A 13,751-nucleotide genomic window follows, 5' to 3' on the forward strand; every position below is an offset into this window, starting at 1 on the left:
AGGCCAAAGAGTGCAATACACCAGTTTGGAAGCATGTTTTTCCTGCAATTGTTTACACTGGTTTTCCTTAAATTTGTCATCTATCTATATGTAGTTTTTAACTGTTTGTATAACTTGTTGTCTTCAATGTTCTTTGTTGCATTTAAATCTCACTTCGGTACATGTATTTTTGTGTAGGGTCAGTCAGGAGACCCTGGTGTTAAGGGAGCAGCTGGGCCACCAGGCTTAAGGGGTGCACCGGTAAGCTCCCTTTATAGTTGAATTGATTAATCTAGAAGCCTTGACAGGTTGGTCAACTAAAGAGCTGTTCCTCTCACATTCTAAAGTCATACCATTGGTGGATTGGTGACTTTTACCTCTCACAGTTATTAATGAGTGTGTGATGAACAGACCTAGCATATACTGTACATAAAATGAATTTATAACATATATACCAAAAAACAGCAGCCAATGCCAGACCCATTATTTTACCAAGTTGTTACTGACTTAACTAATGTAAAATCTCTTCCCAGTCTGCCATTGACTGTTTTATTTGAAGCTGGCAGAAACTTCAATATTATTTTATTCTTGCCTTGTGTAGGATGATTTAAGGTCGAACCCTATTCAGACACCAGGGATATTATGTCTGTGAATTACAAACTCCCCTTTAAGGTGATTGGAACGAGTGTATTGAATCTTACCTACATCTGCTATGCATTAAAACAGTTTTGACCACTTAATCAGATAAACTGATTTATCTAGGTTATCTAGGTTCTAGCTGTGGATAAATCACTACTGTTACACACTATATACTGTCATATTACTTTATTAACTTCTTATTTAGAAAGAAAAAAATCTATAATGCAAATCATTTGTTGTTGCTCCTTTTTTTCTAATTTTACCTGTTGTGTTGCATTTTCACAATAGGGAAATGATGGTCCTGATGGATTTGGATTACCAGGACTCAATGGACAGAAGGTGTTTAGAAGTTTGATTCATATTGTCTCTTTATGTATGGCTATTTTATTTTATTTGGAAACAGATTACATGTTTAAACAAACATTGTTTTTCTCTCATAAGGGAGATCCTGGCTTTCCAGGATATCCTGGGCTTGAGGTAAGATTTTATTTTATTTTAAAATTGCTTTTTGTACAGTTCAGGCTAAATATACAGGTAATATATGCACATGTTATCCAAGCTATTTTAAATATACATAATTGGAATAAGCATATTTGGCTTAAGCCTTATTTCATGGAGCTGCTTTTCTTCCATTACTAGTGCAAAGATTACAGAGACATTCATGATTTTTTAAGAGAAAAAGGATGGACACCAAGAAGGATGGATACAATTAGAGGAACATGAACAAGCCTGTTCTTTTGGAAAAAACACTATACATAAGGATGCCAGTAGTTAGAATCAACTTCACTGCAGTGAATAATAATAATTCAGATCACAGCTGGTGATTGACAGACATTAGTTTGGTCTTGGAGTCAGAACGTCTCCCTTACTGTAGTCACACCACCTGTGTAAGCAGCAATGGTTTGGAAGGGCTGCCAGAAATAAGCTTTTCACTGACATGGAACAATGAAGTCAAGCACTTGACAGGCATTGCTGGAGCTTTCAGTGAGACTGTGTTCAAGGATAAGCTGAGACCAGAAAATACTTTTGGGCAACATACACCAGAACTGTGTTTTTGAGAGTGTCTCACACTTGAGGTATGGTGGTGGGTCTTTGATGTTTTGGGGCTGCTTTTCTTCCAGAGGTCTTGTTTGGAGACCAGAGACAGGCATTAGACTGCCTCAGACAGGTACTTTAAACATAGCCATAGTTGGATTTCCCAGCAGTACAATGATTCAATGTACATCTCAAAAGCAACTTGAAAATGCTTCGGTTTGCCATGACCATTTTAGTCTTCTGATCTATAACCCATAGAAATCTGTGGGATGAGCCAAAGAGTAAATTCCACTAGCCTCATCCCTTCAATGGACTGTGCAATCTGAGAGTTCAAGAAAGATTGTTTATGGAAAAATGGTCTAATATCCTTTGTGTTATGTGTGTTCATTTTATATTAAGCATTATAGAAACAGACTTTAAGTTATCTTAGTAAAGCAAGCTGCTAAAAGATTTATGTTTTTTCTTTTAATTATTGTATCTTTTTAATAAAGAAAATGTTTGGTTAAAATTTTATAAAAATAAATAAATAATTTTAGTAAAAAATCAGTTTCCCATTTTTTGTTGTTTTGCACTTGTTTTTACATAAACATACTTTTAAATCAGGGCTTAATAAGATTATATTAATCATAAGATCATTTTAAAAGCTGGGTCACTGTCTTAGTGACTTCTACATCATCTTTTATTTTTGTTCTTAGGGTGAAATAGGGGACACTGGAAAAAATGGAGATCCTGGCCCCAAAGGCACAACAGGAAGAGGGGTAAAATAGTTATCACTTGCAAACCATTCATTGTCATAATATATAATATATACACATATAATATTTGTGTAATATTTATTAATGCTGTCTGGATTGTATGTTCATTTTCTTAATTATTGACAGGGTAGTGCCAGCAGAGCAGGAGCTCCAGGTATCCCTGGCAACAATGGACCACCAGGACCTAGGGTTTGTGAAATTCAGTAACTTTAAAAAGAGTTTATTAAATGTTTATTGTGCTTTAGAACTGAAATGAGAAGGGTAATTCATTTTGCACTGTGATTTGCTGATTAAATAATTTTTCATGTGTTTTAGAATCAGTATTTTTTGTCATCTAAGAACAAAAACTAAAGCAAGAAATGCTTCTTATTCCTGTCTAGGACATGTACCTGCTAGGCTATTTAGCCACTAACCGTGCTTACTTAGTATAATGGCTATTATGTTGTATCATGAGAATCAAATGACAGTTATGAGTATTAAGTAAAGAATTAAGTTAAAACTCACTGGAAGTGGACTTAAATTAGCGAGTCAGGGTGCTAAGTGATCTAGTTGCTAACTAGTGTGTCTTTAAAATCTCATGATGTTTACTGTCTTGGGTCAGTGTAGTAACAATACAACTGACTATGTATAATTTGACATAATATTTATTTCAGTTATATGTGGTTTGGGACAAAGCCTTCTTCTTTTATAATAAAGCCGGGGGACAATCGAGTGTTTTAATAAAGCAAAATTATTAATATTTATACATCCCAGTATTTAAAAAAACATTCCCAGATTAATTTAATATGGCACCAAAACATATTAATGTAGTTATTGTTTTTCGAGTTTATTTTAATGATTAAAATTAAATGTTTGCTGTTTCTGATAGGGTGCTAAAGGACCACCAGGAACCAGAGATATGTCTGTAAGTTTAAGCTTTTATTCATTTATATTTTAACACTTTTTCTGCTACTTCTTCTAATTATTGTTTTTATTATTATTAACTAATTTTAAACAAATATATGGACTTTATTTGACTTTAATCATTACTTGTTTTATGCTAGACTTGTCAACTCATCAGCTATGTACGAGACAATTGTGGTAATGTTGCATAATTCTATGCTTTAATTAATCATATCCCTAAGTAATTAATTGCATTAAATGTGCAGAGATTTTTTACTAAAAATGTATGTATGTTCTTTTCCACAGTGTGCTGCAAAGGTAGGTAACTGGCTGTCTTTCTTAAACAACACAGTATTTGCTTTGGGTGGTGCAGCAGTGTGCAAGCCCACGACCACTGAGATCTTGACCTCAGACCACAGTGCTATAGACCTAGCCTGTCATCTAAACAGGCACAATTGGCTGTGTCTAAGGGAGGAAGGTCAACTGTGCTGTATGGCTGCTGTGAATATATGTTTATTAGAAGTGTGCCTCAGTGCACATTCTGTATAACTTTCTAAAGTCTAAGTAGTTAGTGGTGACCACTTTTATGCATAGCATAGCAACAGCTTCCAAAACCACTTCCAAATCATTTGCAGGCATGGTGTAAGCAAGTGTTGACAGCTTTTCCTTTATTCTTTGGTTATTGTGTTTAAATGATTTGCATACATAACATTAATTAACTAAATGTAAACACAAATGTAAACTGGTAACCCTGATCATATTGCCATGAATAGGCTAGAGTTCAATCAACACAGCAATATGTCTTTAATAGGACTGCAGTCAACTAAAGGAATTTTTTTTTTTGTTATCCACACCTCCACACCTTTACAAAACGTGTTTTCTTAAACATATGTATGCCTTTGTTATTAAGCCTGCTATTTTATAGTCATGTGTCATCAAATCTGGAGGTTAATATTTTTGTATTAAATTAAACATTACACATGACATGGAATCACAGTCATTTTAATGTGGTTGGCATCACAACACAAATATGGATTCAGAAAATCATACTGCTTACTGTTGCAGTGTAAGAGCTGATATTTAATACATTACCTCCCCCCAGCTACAAATTATTTCAGAAAAATGTAAAGGCAATGTAAAGAGTTGCAGTCAGTCAGAAGGCTGAATTAGATTAATTAAAGTATGGTAATCTACCTTATAGATGTACTGTTGACAGGGACCAAGTTAAATTAGTGTGCTAACAATGACTGTGGCAGTAAAGTCTAAATAATGAATACATTTAATTTAAGAGATGCAGATTAGCTATAGGTGAATTGAAGTCATGGTCAGGAGTAAATTGCAAACTAAACCAAATAGGCAGATTATTTCTGGCTAAAATATTCCATTCTCTGTCTGACCACGACAAGGCAAGTTTGTTTGATAGAGCCTAAATGGTAGATTAATTTAACAATTGCATAATTGTGATCCAGGCACAGTTTTCATACAGTTTTATTGTGTCATCTGATGTTATTATTTTTTTTTACATCTTGCTTTCAGTTTTTAAAATAGACTAGTTTTTAAGAAAGTAATTCCTCACTGATAGTTTTCTTGTTTGACATGCCTATATCTAGATAAAGAAGCCTGCCCTGCCTACCCCACTGAGCTGGTGATTGGTTTGGACATGTCTGTGGATGTAAGGCCATTACAGTTTGAGAGTATGAAGTCAGCTCTGTACTCTCTGCTGGACAACCTAAACATTGCTGAAAGCAACTGTCCCACTGGAGCACGGGTATCTGTGGTCTCGTACAGCAACATCACCAAGTACATCATTCGTTTTTCTGACCATCCAAATAAGAAGCAGCTGATGGAAGCTGTGAAGAACATTGCTCTGGAACGTACCTCTAACCAGCGCAACCTTGGTGCAGCCATGCGCTTTGTGGGCAGGAACGTATTTAAACGTGTACGACAAGGCGTACTGATGAGGAAGGTGGCAATCTTCCTTAATGGTGAAGAATCCAAAGATGATACATCGATGACCACGGCTATATTAGAGTACAAAGCTCTGGACATCCACCTTGGTGTTCTTGCATTCAACAATACTCCCACTCCAAAAATCCGGCGTGCCTTTGAGGTAAAAACCCAAAACTAATAAGTGTCTCCAATTAACCTGACTGCATGTTTTTGGACTGTGGAAGGAAACCGGAGCTCCCGGAGGAAACCCACGCAGACACAGGGAGAACATGCAAACTCTGCACAGAAAGGACCCGATCCCAGGACCACCTTGCTGTGAGGCGACAGTGCTCCCCACCGTGCCGCCCTCTCAGTAATCAAAGAAAGCACATTTACAGTATTTAAACATATAAGCGATTTTGGTAACATATGTTGACAGTATTAATAAAGAAAAAACATAAAAGAGTTTATTAAAGAAAAAACATAGTTCTCTTGACAAATGTCTATGCCATGTTCTATCATGTTCACTATGATTTAACCCCCAGCCTCAGTACTTGGTGGAGCATCCTTTTGCCTTGATAACCTAATAAGTGTTTTTAGTATGTGCCAGCAAGCCTCTGACACCTATCTAATGAAAACTTCATCCATTCTTCCTGTGTAAAAGTTTGCAGCTCATTGAGGTTTGATGGATTTCAGGAATGCCGATTTGTGGACAGTTTTCCACACACTTGGAAGTGTATTTGTCTTGCTGGAAAGTCTAATTAAGGTTTAGTAAGGTTTTCACCATACAGGACAACTTACATAACATGAAGAGTACAATTCTTTTGTGTTCTTTAGGCAGAATGTGTTTGTTTATATTTACTTGGATTTACATTTTTAGCAAGTAGCAGACGCCTTTATCTAAAGTGACTTACAATTGAGACTGTATACATTGCAAGCATTTGAGAGTTATGCAAGCAGTGGCAAGCTGGTAGATGTGGGGCATAAACCAGTGACCTTCCGATTACTAGTCCAGTACCTTAACCACTGAGCTACTACCGCTGAGCTACCAAGATCAGACCACATTTTATAACTAATTCAGTGTAATTTGAAAAAGTTGTCTAACATTTTTTCTTTGCAAATATATAGCACATATGTACATATGGATGATTCCAAGTTGAGGCTGCTGGTTGGATCTAATTCATTAACTTTATCTCTTTTTTCCTGTCTGTTGTGTGTTGTAATTTAGGCTATTGATGCACAGAGATTTGTTTTGTCTGTGGTTAGAAGACAACAAAACCCAAGTGTGGCACTCAGGAGGATCAACCAATGCGTCATCTGTTTTGGTAATCTTTTCAAATATGAAGTAAAAGTATAGGTACTTACATCATGCAACACCCTATCATAAGCGTTAACAAATAACTCACTTTGTTAATATTAAACACGTGAAATCTTGTCGACTAGCTGTTTGCAACAAGTTGACAATAAAATTTTGCTCATTCTTTTTGAGGTCTATTAGTATAATACTGTTAACAGAACAAAACAAACTGAAATTAAGCCAAAAACATACTAAACAAACAATGTTAAATATTTTATTACTTTTAGATACACTTTTCCTTCATGTTACCAAACAATAAGGGTGTGATTTAATTTTTTTTTTAATGTTTTTACTCACATTGTTAGTCAAGTTCCTAAATCCTATGTACCTTTCTTTTAGATTATTGCAATCCAGCTACTGATTGTTTCACCACTGCTAAGTCTGTTCCACTGGAGGTTGACTTGGACCTAGCGGTGCTGGTCGATGGTTCTCGAAGCATCCTGGCAGATGAGTATGAGGGAGTGAAGCAAGTGCTGGGCACTGTACTGGATCAGCTTGAAGTGAGTCGTCAGCCCAGCAATGCGGACAAACAAGCACGGGTGGCTCTTTACCAGCAGAGCTCCTCATACAGTGAAGCCCAGGCACCGGTCAAGCAGATTTTTAACTTTCAGCAGTTCCATAATCGTAACCTGATGAAGCAGAGCATCTTTCAAAATCTTCAGCAGACTGGCGGCTCCTCCAGACTGGGCCTCGCTATAGAGTTTATAATCATGCAGGGCCTTCTCACTGTTCCCAAACCTCGCAAGAACAAGATGGTGCTGCTTTTCATTGGAGATCAGACCGAGCATTTTGATTTAGCAAAGCTGGACTCTATTTCTAAGATTGCAAAATGCCAGGGTGTGGTGCTCTTCATCCTTACAGTTGGGGATCAGTTCAACAGCACCCAGGTGGAGGAGCTTGCCAGCCTTCCAACAGATCAGCACATAGTTCACTTGGGTCATGTAAAGCAGGGAGAACAGGAGTACGCTCAACGATTTTTAAATACTTTTCTGCACATTCTAAGCAGTAAGGAAAAAATATTTTTCTCTCTCTCTCTTTGTACAAATATTATGCAAGGCCCCTATAAGTGTGTGTATGTGTGTGTAAGACCAATATATATATATATATATATACAGTATATATATATGGTTTATAAAGACATGAATTAAAGCCTTTATAGAGTCCTGATCTCAGCCCCACTGTACAGACCCACTAGAATAAACTTAAACATCAGTTATGGCTTTTTTGACCAACAACAGTGCCCAGCTGTTTTGACTGAAACGGCACAAATTCCCACATACATACTTCAATGTCTTGTGAGAAGCCTTCTTAAAACACACATAGAGGTCACTCTATTTTAACACCATTTGTTTTTAAAATGGGATGTCCTACAAGCTCATGGTCAGGTGTCCAAATACTTTTGGCCATATTGTGTATATACACTCATATACTGATATATGCAGCAGTCTATTACACTAGCCCAGGTTGGAATCTCAGCAGTGGTATCAATAGACCGGGCGTCTACACAGACATAATCGGCTATGTCTGGGAGGAGGTGGCCGAAGCCCTGTGGTAGATTGGTGCCATGTCCTGGGTATTTCTGCCTCATGTCCAGTGTTTCATGCTGGAACACCTTCCCCATTTCTGACCAGGAAAAAGTGGTTGATGAAAATAATAAAAATGTTGTGCCAATCTTAAAGTGATCAGGCTAGAACCCCTTGATTACTAGTCCAAAGCTATCCCTGCCCTTAATGTGTATAATACAGTGGGTTCTGCCTTTTTAATTACAGGGGGAATGAACACCTACCCTGCACCATCACTGAAACAACAATGTGAGAATTCCCAACAAGGACAAGGCCAAAGCAAATTTCCTTATGTTTATGAGGCAGCTGAGAGAGCACCCATTGACAGGTAATGCATAACAAATCTCTTAAATGTAATACTTAGACTGTCATTTACGTGGTAAGTGATAGTTTTTATACCACTGCCAAACTACTGCTGGGCCATTATACAAGGCCCTTAACTCTCAGGTACTAGCATTAAATCTGTATACATTTTGAATTAAAACATGTCAAATGGATAGTGGTGTAATAACTGTCACCTTTTTGATTGTCTTTTATTTCACATTTGTTACAATAAAGGATTTAAGATAATTAAACACAGTTAAACCCATAACTACATTGATAAGCTACACAGCAAAGGTTGGTTTCAGTCAGCCTTGTAAAAAAGTTAATTTAAACCTTAACATTAGTCAGCAATCAAAACACTATTGACATTAATTCTAGAAAAGCTGTCTCAAAGGAATACAAAGCCATGTATTAGGTGCAGACCCCTGACCTCGACCTCCTTTTCAGATAAATTAGTCTATTGTCTATTGCAAACCACATGGTATTGCACAAAGTTAGTGACTGACCGTACAAGTGCACTTTTAAATGAATAGGTACAGATTCTCACAGACACTCCAAAATCTTGTAGAAAGCCTTCCAAAAGAGTGGAACTCCGTAATAATAACCATGGTTTTGGAATTGTATGTCCAACAAGCTCATGGCCAGGTGTCCACACACTGTTGGTTATATATTGTATCATTTGTGTAGTGCAAGGCAAAAATAATTAAGCACAGGTACAAGCACAGGTAAAAACATCATAACCAAAAAATATCTATTCTGCAGAACTTCTCTACAAACAGCAGAGGACACTAAGATCACACATACATGGGTGAAAACTGAATCGGAAAATGGGGGCCAGCTGAGTTCAAGATACCAATATTCAAATGGTAAAGATTATTTAGGTTAAAATTCTGATTTATTTCTATAACTTTCTTTCTGAGCATGTATCTAAAATAACCAAATAAGACTGTATTACAACCCATCAGTGTTCTAACTCAAAAAAGTAATGCATGACATTTGTGGTACTTAAGTGTTTGTGTGATGTGTAGACAGTAGAAAGTAATAGCTTGGCCCTGGTTATTAAGGTCCCAAATTGAAAGTAGAAAAAGTTACAGCAGGTGTACACTGTACAGAGTCCCTACAGTGCAGAGGTTTTGCATTCCCACACAAAAAAGCATTTCCATGCCCAGGTGGCACAGCAAGATAATCTGTTGGCACACCAGCGCTTCTGAATTCCCCGAGTTTGAATCTCAGCTCTGCTACCGGTCAACTGGCAGTTGGCAGTGCCTGCAGCGGACAAAATTGGCCACTGAGATCCGCTGGGTGGGAAACGATCGAACTGGAATACAGTCCCTGACAGAAGTTCTGTCGCTTATCCATGTTGTGGAAACAAAAGCTTATAACCTGACTTTAAATTCATCCACTGGTTTTAGAAATGACTTATATGAAAGCTGAAACCCTCCCAAATGAGGTTTAATTTACGAAAATAAATTTGCTTCACTGCAGAAATATTGATCATTTAATGAACACAGAAAGGTCAGATTTTGTCAAGACAAAAGTTTTGTCGCCCACAGAAAGTAATGTGAAAATCAAACAAATAATTTACTTCAAATACAAAGATATGTTTCATAACATTGGTGAATGAAGTTGTGGTGCTATTAGAGCCATATTTAATATTTTGTGTGACTTCCATGAGCTTTAAGGACTGCATCCATGCGGTTCGACAATGATTCATACAATTCATTGATGAAGTCATCAGGAATAGCAAAGAATGCAGTCTTACATGCCTCCCAGAGTTCATCAAGATTCTTTGGTTTTGTCTTCCAAGCTTCCTCTTTCATCCTACCCCAAACATGCTCAATGATGTTCATGTCTGGTGACTGGGCTGGCCAGCACCTTGATCTTCTTCGCCTTGAGGAACTTTGATGTAGAGATGGATGTATGAGATGGAGCACCATCCTGCTGCAAAATTTGACCCCTTTTATGATTGGGAATGTAAGAGGTAGCTAATACTTCTTGATATTTTAGGCTATTGATATTGCCTTCCACCTTGCAAATGTTTCGCACACCCCCATACTGAATGTAACCCCAGACCATGATCTTTCCACCACCAAACTTAACAGTTTTCTGGGTGAATCTTGGATCCATACGGGCTCCAGTAGGTCTCCTGCAGTATTTGCGGCGGCTGTGGTGTAATTCAACTGAAGATTCATCTGAGAAATCCACCTTCTGCCACTTTTCCAGCGTCCATCCGTTTAGCAGGCTGTGGGCCTTGGCAAATGCCACACGGTTTTTTAATTGCCTTTTGTTTAGTGCTGGCTTCTGGGCACTGATTCGAGGCCATTTCGAGACAGAATCCTACAAACTGTTCTAGTTGACACAGGGACTTGAGGTGACCAGGCCTGGTGGAGCTCTGCTGCAGTGGAAGAGGGGCTGGCTTTGGATTTTCTAACCAACAAACGTTCCTCCTTAGCAGTTGTCAGAATCAGAATCAGAATCTTTTTTATTCGCCAAGTAGCAGATGTACAAGGAATTTCTTTAGGTGCAGGTGTCAACATACATACAAGTTAAATAGTAAAAGGTACACTATATCTAAACGTATAATAAACAATAAACAATGGTATATATATGCATAGAATAAAATAAACAATATAGTAGTGATAAAAAATTGTGCAATAGAGATTATTTACACATAAGGTGCATATGTGCATTAACTATTAAAATGCGGGAAGCTTGTGTGAAACCCACGAGCATTTATTAAAACGGAGGGATGTGGGAGTAGTCCTTGTTGAGTAAGCTGATTGCCTGGGGAAAGAAGCTGTGGAGGTGGCGGTTTGTACGAGTCTTTAATGCTCTCACTCTCTGTCTCCGCTGAGATGAGAACCTCTGAAAAAATGAGTGACCGGGGTGAGAAGAGTCTGCCATAATCTTCCTTGCCCTCTTTTTCATCCGAGGAGTGTAGATCTTCTAGGGTGGGAAGACGACAGCCGATGATTTTCTCTGCACATCTCACTGTACGCTGTAGCTTACGTTTGGTGTGCAGAGACGCCGAGCCAAACCAGACGGTGATAGAAGCTGTGATGACGGACTCGATTATCGCAGTGTAGAATTGAACCAGCAGAGCTTGGGGCAGTCTAAGTTTCTTAAGCTGTCTCAGGAAGTACAAGCTCTGCTGGGCCTTCTTCATAACTGCTGTGCCATGCCTGTCCCATTTAAGATCCTGTTGGATGGTCGTGCCCAGGAATTTACAGGACTCGGCTCTGCTGACTGTGGAGCCGTGTATGACCAGCGGAGGCAGTGGAGAAGGTTTTTTCCTGAAGTCAATGATCATCTCCACCGTTTTTTGTGTGTTTAGCTCCAGGTTGTTAGGCTCCAGCTGTGTTAATTCCTCCCGGTATGTGGACTCGTCGTTGTTTGAAATGAGTCCGATCAGGGTAGTGTCATCTGCAAATTTAATGAGCTTAACTGAGTTGCTGTTAGATCTGCAGTCATTGGTGTAGAGGGAGTAGAGCAGAGGAGAGAGCACACATCCCTGTGGAGCGCCAGTGCTGAGGCAGAGAGGATCCGAAATGTGGTCACCCACCTTTACATACTGTTTCCTGTTAGACAGGAAGTTGTGGATCCAGTAGCAGATAGATGGGGGTACATTGAGCTGCCACAGTTTTTGAAGCAGAAGGTCAGGAATGATATTGTTAAAAGCAGAACTAAAATCTACAAACAGCACACGAGCATACGTAGAAGGGCTGTCCAGGTGTTGCAGGATGTAAGAGAGAGCCAAATTAATGGCATCATCTACAGACCTGTTGGCTCTATATGCAAACTGGAGAGGATCCTGAATGTCATGAGTCATAACTTTAAGTTGTTGAAGTACCAGTCTCTCAAAACACTTCATCACCACAGATGTCTTGCGGGGTCTGCCGGACCTGGGCTTGTCAAAAACATCTCCAGTCTCTTCAAATCTTTTTTTAATTCTTTGTACTTGACGCTGAGACACATTAAAGGTGCCAGCCACCTCTGCAGTGGATCTGGTCTTCAGCCTCTTGATAATCAAGGCTTTGGTCGCAGGGTGGATTTTTGGCATGTTGTCAGAGGTGAAGTTGCAGTTCAAGTGAAGGTCTGGGGTGCTGGGGTTCTTTTTATACACACCCACTAATTAACCGATCAATTAGTGAGCACAGGTGAGGCTGTAAACTAGGATTGGGTGCATTATATGACAAGGCGACAAAACTTTTGTCTTGCCAAAATCTGACCTTTCTGTGTTCATTAAATGATCAATATTTCTGCAGTGAAGCAAATTTATTTTCGTAAATTAAACCTCATTTGGGAGGGTTTCAGCTTTCATATGAGTCATTTCTAAAACCAATGGATGAATTTAAAGTCAGGTTATAAGCTTTTGTTTCCACAACATGGATAAGCGACAGAACTTCTGTCAGGGACTGTAGGGGCGGGGTCTTCAATACTGTGTAAGGACCCTGGTTAGTAGCCCGAGGCGCCTGTACAGCTGTGGAGGAACGCGGAGATCAGTGCGAGACTCTCAGTGTGCAAAACTGACCTCATATGTAAATCCCCCTAAATAAGAAGAGGTCGGTGGACTGCGCACATGTCAGAGGGAGTGTGTGTTAGGAAAGTATGCCCTACTCGGGCACGATTGGGGTCCTCAGCAGCGGAAGACAAATTGGCTTTACTTCCTTAAGTATAAATGCCCCAAACTGCATATCATTAAAGCAAACACACAAAACTATTAAGATGAGTTATACTGGTCATGTGACAGACAATTCTCTGCCAAGTATGTTAGTGTAACACAGCTTGCACTTTTTTGGGTGTTGATCAAGTTAGCAAGTCCTTACTAAACCAGGGTCACAGTTAAACATTTGTGTATTAAGTAGTGTGTTCTGCCATGTTAACATATCTAGTACAAATTGCATGTTCCATGCATGTTCCAGTACTAAGTGATTGTTCTGCATCTAGCACAGTGTTTGCTGCACATGGACAGTGGCACCGTTTGTGGAGACTATGTGCTAAGGTGGTACTATGATAGTTCGACCTGTCCGGGGTGTTTTCTGCTTTTCGCCCAATGAATCTTCTGTGACCCTGACCAGAAATAATCGATGGTAAACAGACGATAAATGGATAAATGAACATGTTGCAGGTGATTTTTTCTTCCAGTGAAGCAGGAGCTACACTTGAATCTGCTTGTTTAATTAGTTAATTTTGGCATTCAATCCTGGAATGTACAAATAAATGCACATAGCATGCGCTATCTTTTGGTATGGCGGTTGTGATGGAAACAGGAACCGTTTTAGCACGGAA

The 13,751-nt window shown here is 38.8% G+C and overlaps 1 protein-coding gene across 1 annotated transcript in view; it reads left to right on the forward strand.

Annotated features, from left to right (window-relative positions):
- The window catches only part of col6a4a (collagen, type VI, alpha 4a), a 67,441-nt gene that overhangs the window by 50,926 nt on the left and 2,764 nt on the right, over window positions 1-13,751 (forward strand). The window contains exons 26-38 of the mRNA XM_062992299.1: window positions 178-240; window positions 907-957; window positions 1,060-1,095; window positions 2,349-2,411; window positions 2,535-2,597; window positions 3,277-3,312; window positions 3,452-3,488; window positions 3,597-3,608; window positions 4,901-5,400; window positions 6,448-6,544; window positions 6,916-7,581; window positions 8,346-8,466; window positions 9,225-9,328. Of these exons, the coding sequence (XP_062848369.1) occupies window positions 178-240; window positions 907-957; window positions 1,060-1,095; window positions 2,349-2,411; window positions 2,535-2,597; window positions 3,277-3,312; window positions 3,452-3,488; window positions 3,597-3,608; window positions 4,901-5,400; window positions 6,448-6,544; window positions 6,916-7,581; window positions 8,346-8,466; window positions 9,225-9,328 (1,849 nt within the window). The remainder of the gene's footprint in view (window positions 1-177; window positions 241-906; window positions 958-1,059; window positions 1,096-2,348; window positions 2,412-2,534; window positions 2,598-3,276; window positions 3,313-3,451; window positions 3,489-3,596; window positions 3,609-4,900; window positions 5,401-6,447; window positions 6,545-6,915; window positions 7,582-8,345; window positions 8,467-9,224; window positions 9,329-13,751) is intronic.

This window comes from Trichomycterus rosablanca, chromosome 3, assembly GCF_030014385.1.
Source record: "Trichomycterus rosablanca isolate fTriRos1 chromosome 3, fTriRos1.hap1, whole genome shotgun sequence".
NCBI classification, from domain to species: Eukaryota; Metazoa; Chordata; class Actinopteri; order Siluriformes; family Trichomycteridae; genus Trichomycterus; species Trichomycterus rosablanca.